This window comes from Quercus lobata, chromosome 8 (assembly GCF_001633185.2).
Source record: "Quercus lobata isolate SW786 chromosome 8, ValleyOak3.0 Primary Assembly, whole genome shotgun sequence".
Lineage (NCBI taxonomy): Eukaryota > Viridiplantae > Streptophyta > Magnoliopsida > Fagales > Fagaceae > Quercus > Quercus lobata.
The window spans coordinates 43,115,825-43,123,239 of NC_044911.1; the positions used below are offsets into that span (position 1 = coordinate 43,115,825).

The 7,415-nt window shown below is 31.9% G+C and overlaps 1 protein-coding gene across 1 annotated transcript; it reads left to right on the forward strand.

Annotated features, from left to right (window-relative positions):
- Window positions 1–1,075: 1,075 nt before the first annotated feature.
- On the forward strand, window positions 1,076–6,965 carry LOC115955097 (protein trichome birefringence-like 43). Its single transcript, XM_031073150.1, has 5 exons — window positions 1,076–1,777; window positions 3,416–3,587; window positions 5,471–5,646; window positions 5,774–5,932; window positions 6,553–6,965. Exons 1-5 carry the CDS (start codon window positions 1,506–1,508, stop codon window positions 6,851–6,853), a joined length of 1,080 nt encoding a protein of 359 aa, XP_030929010.1. The 5' UTR covers window positions 1,076–1,505; the 3' UTR covers window positions 6,854–6,965.
- The last annotated feature ends 450 nt before the right edge of the window (window positions 6,966–7,415 follow it).

A 7,415-nucleotide genomic window follows, 5' to 3' on the forward strand; every position in this document is an offset into this window, starting at 1 on the left:
CTCATATTTGTAGATACAATTTCAAATTACGTACCATATATATATAATTAGAATTTCAAAATAGTTATACAAACAAATGAAATAATATTACCACGTAAATGTCTTACAAGTGTTTATTTTTCTATAAATATACACCAACTTGTAGTAATATATATTTTTTTAATAATATATGTCAAAACCCAAAGCCAAATTTCTTTAGCAACTTTTACCTATAACATGACAAAAACTCTTACTATCTATTGTCCTTGTAAATTGAAGAGAAATGACATGAAATAATATTATCTGACATTAACAGTAGTAATGATTATAATCCAATGGCTCATTGTATATGAATCCAACGGTCTCTAATCAAACCATCTCTTTATAGTGACTTTGATCTGACACTATCTTCCCTCTCCCTTATTCTCAACCATAACTAATTCTCTCTCTTTCTCTGCCCTCTCTCTTTTTCTGTTTTTCTCAACCAAACCTAGTTCTATCTCTCTCTCAAACTCAAATTTAAACTCTCTTTAAAGTCCAGATTTCATTTATGAGTTTGAATATTTGCTGCTAACAATTAGATACGAGATTGCAAGAGATTCAAAGAGAAGAACTGAAGAAATGAGGAAACAAAAAAAATCAATTTTTTAAATCTGGATTTATTTTTTTTGAAACTTGTGTTATCTGGATTTGTGATTTTTTTTTTTTTTTTTTTTTGGAAGGTTTCTCTGGGAAATTGAGCAATTCTAAATGTTTTCTTTTTTGGTTCTATGGGTTAGTTTGTAATTTTTTTGGGGAGGGGGGCAAGTGTATATATTTTGGGGGTAAAATTGTAAAACGAACTCTTGTGCATATATATATATATATATAATAGTCAAATTTTTAAAAAGTTTTTTGGGGGGGGGGGGGGGGGGGGGGGGGGGGCATAGCCTCCAAGGCCAATACATGGCTCCGTCTTTGCTCCTAGAATACATGCATTTTTGAATTTTCAAATTACGGTTTAGAGAATCGCCGCTTTGATGCATCTACCTTAAAAAGCTCATCTTGGATCTCCCTGATCTTCATTTTAATTTGTTATAAGATGGAAGGTAATGAATAGTATTTTTTATTATATTATATATAGAAAGTGAGGAATATTATATTTCGTTTCCAAAAAATGAGTCATAGCAAAAAACCTTTTTTACAACTAGTGATAAAATGTGCGCAACTAAATTATTATGAAAATTTGGAATGTCCTTTGAAGATTCATAATATGGTAATTAGTCATTTATGGTGCACAAAATCATTATTTATTTTTAGTATCTAATTGCAATTTGGGTTAAAACTTGAAACAAAATCATTGATTGGTAATTTGGGATAACCTTTCTTTTTTGAAATTATTACCTTTTTTTTTTAACATTTATAATCTTCTAAATATTATATAATTAATATTTTATAATCCATACACATTGCTTCTATTCAAAATCACATAAATTGCGAGTTTCACCGACTAACCCTGAACAACAAAAAACAACAAATTGTCCCTCATGGTCATGGGAGCTTTTTCTATATCTGTTGCATTACTACTACTTTCTCTTTTGCACCATGTACACAGCGAGCATTCTTACAAGGTGGGACAAGCTGTAGAGAGTGGCTGTGACCTTTACCAAGGGAATTGGGTTTTCGATACATCATACCCTCTTTACAATGCATCAAGCTGCACATTCATTGAGAAGCAATTCGATTGCCAAAAGAATGGTCGTCCAGACACAGATTATCTCAAATATAGATGGCAACCCACTGGCTGCAACTTACCAAGGTACATACCCTTTTCTATATATCTTTTTCTTTTCACTTATTTGTTCATAAAAATTGGTTTGGTTTACTTTGTTCTTTTTGGATCAAAGGAGTCAATACCGTACCGGAGGCTGTACCGGTTTGGCCAGCGGTACGATATATTTTGGATACTGGTCAATACCAGTATACCGTTTCGGATTTACCGCTATTTTTTATATTTATAAATAAATAAATATATATGTATGTATATATGAATGTGTGTGTATATATATTATAATAAATATAAAAGTTTACCATAAAACATTTCCTCAATTCAGAACTAATTATTCATGGTTTTAGACTTTAGTATCAATTAAAAGAAAAAAGAAAAAACACAATATAAAAAATAGAAAGTTTAAAAGTTACCATTACATACTAAGAAAACAAATAATACTAATAAGTTACCATTCTGCCCTAAAAAAAAAAAAACTTTTTTCTGTATCGGCCGGTACGCCCGATATCGGCCAATATTGCCCAAAATTGGCTGGTATGGCCGATACATGGCCGGTATTTAAACCAGTACGAAACATTGATGTTTCAATACCGGTATACATACCAGTACGGTACATACCAGCCGGTACCCGTACGATTTTGATTACCTTGTTTTGGATAACAATCTGTTTTGCAATATTATCGGATGAAAGGATTATGATTACTGTTAGAAAATTTTCCAACTTTTTTTGTTGGTTCAAATATTTTGTTGCTATGGTAAATTTGGCGCCACTTTTAATTTCTTGACATCTTATGGCTTTTGCCTCTATGTTGATTGCTATATGGGACAATGACATCTTATGGAAGCATATAAGCAAATTGCAAATCCCCGGATCGATCACCTGACGTCTTTTAGAATCTATTTGAGATCCGCTTATTTTGTTGAAACTGAAAACTATTTGCTGAAAGTACTATAGATAAATGTAAAAATTAGCTGAAATAATATAGTGGAACCTATGAATAGTATCAAAAAATACAATGAAGCTCATGAATAATAGAAAAAATAAGCTGAATAGTAAAATATACTAGCTTTTTAATTTGGAGCCAGACACATGCTTAATATGCAAATTATTTACATTTATCTATTTGGTGGATGATAGAAAGAGGCACTAAAAAGGCCCAAAAAAATACTTTAAAAATTCCAAATTTCCTATAAGATGGCTGTGGATGATAATATAAGCAGAGGATAAAATTATTGGGCTATGTGGAGCTTAATTTGTGTTCAATCTAGTTTGTGACTTGACTCGACTTAAAAGCTTTAGGTTTTATATGGGAGAATTTTTTATGCTTAATCCATGGACCGGTCTGCCCATGTTTTGGCACATTTTAGTCCAGTTATTTTAGGATATTTATTTGTCGCTTCAGATTTGGGTATAGCTATTGTATTTTAGAGCTGTAAAATACGGTGGCTGTTATATTTTTCTCCTTGACATAATAAAAACGCAACAACTCCGTGGACGTACATGGGAAAATTGCCAATACTAGTAATTCTTTTTGCCATGTGATTGTTGTTTCTTTTGAGTATTTTTTTCTCTATTTTTCACATCTCTCACACACAAATATATGTATGTTTGCGTGTGTGCTAATCATGAATATCTTAATCGGACTCTGCTTAATTTGTTCAATGTAGATTCAATGGTGGAGATTTGTTGTCAAGACTTAGAGGGAAAAGCCTAATGTTTGTGGGTGACTCGTTGAGTTTGAACCAATGGCAATCGCTCACTTGCATGCTTCATACAGCTGTACCGACGGCTAACTACACCTTAACCAGGACTGGGGCCGTCTCGACATTCACGTTCACGGTGAGATTATGAGTTCCTTGAATTCTTTGTCTAACCATGTTCTTTATTAAGGCATATTTCATGACTAGTTAATTAGAGTTATGGAATAATTCTTTTGTATTTGAAGCAATTAATTTAATAGTTTTTTTTCTGCCCCCAACCCCAACAAATTCTTAGCTCTGCCAATGCTGACCTCCCTTAAAAAAAAAAAAAAAAAAAAAAAAAAAAAATGTCCTTAAGCCACCACTGTGTACAAGAGGTGTTTTTATATAGAAAGTATATGATTATGAGCTGGGCAGAACCAGGATTTTACTTTGCGAGGGCTGAGACTAAACTATCACATTGATTTACAATTCAAGAAAAACTCAAAGTACCGCACAAACATGTCTTGGATTTTTAATTCCAAAGTGAGTCATAACTCATATATATTGCATACAAAAGTTATATTTCTACAAAATTATCTTATATGAAAGTTTTACATCTTTCCAAACTCTGTTGAGTATACAAAATTTTTCTAATTTGCTACACAGAAATGTCATAGTTGGGAGCCCAATTATTTTCTTGGGGGGCCAAGTCTATATATAAAAAATATTGCTGAGTCTTATATTTGCCTACTATTATTTTAATTTTAAAAAATTTTGTGAGGGGGCATCGCCCCACTATATATGTTAGACATGGTTCCACACTTGAATATGAGTGCAGACTGTGCAATACAAGTAGCATGCTATACAAGAAACTCAAAATGGGCCTAGAATCTAAGGGACTAATATACAACTAAAAATAAAAAATTATCATGAAGAAGGAATAAATGAGTTTCTTTTTTTAAATAATAATTATTTGGAGAATATGCTGTTTAGGTTGCTCTTGCAGTTTTTCAGAAGCATATGTCCAAGTTATTTGCTTTTTTATTTATTTTTAATTTTTTAAATTTTTATGGGAAGTTGCTTTTGAATGGCAAGTAAACTGGGTAAGTTTAAGAATATAATTGCATCTCGAGGTTAAATCTTGGGATCATATTCCAAACATGTATGTTGCTTCACTATAGACCACATCTTACAATGATTACAACTCGTGGCAATGGGCAAATATGATGATTGGACTTTGAAATGTTAGGGAGAATCGTAATTTGAAACATGTATCTCCGCCGACAAATTAATCTATCTACTATTAAATATAATCCTGACACTCTTTGTAGTTGAAATTGAATTGATTTTTCTCTTTTTGATGTTTGTCTCTATATATGAATAAATTACTGTTTTAATAAAGTATTATTTCCCTTTATTATATAAGAATAACAATGTTATAATAACAACTTAGGTGTGACTAATAATTAATATAAAAATTTGGGAATAATATTTAGATGTATCTTTTTTTTGAGAAACAATTAGATGTATCTGAATTAACTAATACGCACCACTTAAATTATACAACTTCATTGGTAGAAGCTCTACGTTTGAGAATAAGAAACAATCGACATAGTTTATACATAACAATATTTTATATATACTTGGATAGAATATACTACTCAAGTTATTGCCTTCAATTTTCTAAGAATCTTTTATACGAAAGTAAATGTTATTATTTATGTCAGAAGAGATTCAAAAGGCTGATTTCACATTCTCAAAAAAAAAAAAAAAAAAAATAATGATAATAATAATAATAATAATAATAATAAAAGGTTGATTTCAATTTATTATTTCATTCACAAATTAATTTAGAACTTTTGTATTTTATAAATAAGTTGCTTAGAACTTAATCTCACCTCGATCTTCAAGAAATTATTATCATAGTTCCGTATGAAAACTTCTAAATTTTGTATGACTTCGAATATTTTAGAAGATAGACGCTACACTTCCTCCATAATTTCACCATCAATGTACTCATGCATATTCCATAATCCACAGGAGTACGATGTTAAAGTGTTGTTCTACCGCAATGCATTCCTTGTTGACATTACAAACACAAGTGAGGAGCGTGTTCTTAACCTAGACACGATTGCAGGCGCACAAGTATGGAATGGAATCGACGTAACAATTTTCAATACATGGCATTGGTGGACTCACACGGGAAGTGAACAACCGTATGTAGAACCCTTATATATTATTGTTACTTTAATTTGGTTTTTAATTTTTGTGCTTGAACTCTATGTTGAAGTTAATGGCTTTTCTATCCTATTCTTGAATAATTATTTTTGGAATATAATGCAGATGGGATTTTATTCAAACGGGGGGAAAGATTTACAAGGATATGAATCGCTTGATTGCATTCGAGATAGCCTTGAAAACATGGGCTAAATCGATAGACTACAGTGTCGACCCCACAAAAACTAAGGTCTTCTTCCAAGGTGTTTCTCCAGATCATTCAAAGTAAGTACCTTGCATTTTGTTTCTGTTTTTGTTATTGTTGCTTTGTTGCAATTCTAGCATTTTTAGTCTTTTCCCTAAAAATTTTTAAAAATGGACAAAATTACTTCTAATTTTGATTTATGATAAATTATTGATTCTCCCAAAAGTTTAAGTTATTTAAAAATTATAATTTTAATTACTTAATCATAATTCTAACTTTCCCCTTAATAAATAGGGTCCAACATGTAAGATGTTTTTTAACATTTTAAATGAGAGGTAGAGTGAAGACAATGATCAAATCATGATAAATTATTGATTCCCCAAAAGTTTAATTTTTTAGAAAATTGTGAATTAATTTACTTGACTATAACATTAACAGTTTCGGCTACTGCTAAATTTCTACACTACATTGTGCTGAAAGTTCAATGATTGGAGTAAAGGGAAAAGACATTGTAACCATCCAAGATGGAGAAACTCGTTCTTAATCAATTAGTATTAAAAGATAAAATCGCTTCCTAATTAAAAAAAATCACTCATTATTTATACAATTAGTTAGTATTTTTAGTTATTGTACATCCTCATAACATAGAAAAAAAAAGTGCCTCATTTCTTATAATTATATGTATGTTTTATTGAATCAGTGGAAGTTTCTGGGGGGAACCCAGTGCAAATCAATGCGTGGGGCAAGCACAACCAGTGCTTGGCCAAAATTATCCAGGAGGTCCAGAGCCAGCAGAGCTGGTGGTAGAGAAAGTGCTCGGCACCATTTCGAAGCCGGTCTACTTGCTCAATGTTACAACCCTATCGCAACTTAGAAAAGATGGGCATCCATCATTTTATGGAATTTTTGGACACAGGTTCATGGATTGCAGCCATTGGTGCCTAGCCGGTGTACCTGATACTTGGAATGAACTCTTGTATGCAGCTCTCATTCAGAACTAGAATGACATATTATTTTCCTCCATAAATTATAAGCGTCCTTTAGAAAAATAAATTCAATTCAAACCGAAAAGGAATCAGTAAAAGTTTAAATGGTGCCTATATACGACAGAATTGTGTTGGGCCTGTACTAGAATTCACAAGATACTATTGCCACAAAAGGTGACAATGGACCTCAATATTGGTTCTAAGAAAACAAGGGGCTCAGGGCAAAATCGATTATCCAAAAGCAATTCCAATTATAATTAAGCATATCTGCTCGAAAAATATTGAATTTTATGTTCAAAAATCATCATAGGAAGGCGAGCTATCATTGGTGAGTTTGGACTCACAAATACTACCCAAAAAAAAAATTCTATAGCCGTGTTTTCAAAAACGTGGCTATAGCTCTTGAAAACGTGACTATAAGACAATTCAACCTATAGCCGCATTTTCAGCTGTAGCCTAAAACCCGTAACTACAGTCCAGGACCAATGGCCATGTTTTTAGAAATGCGGCTATAGGACATACTCTAGCTGCGCTTATAAAAAGCGGCTATAGGGGACAGCTATAGCCGCGTTTTTCA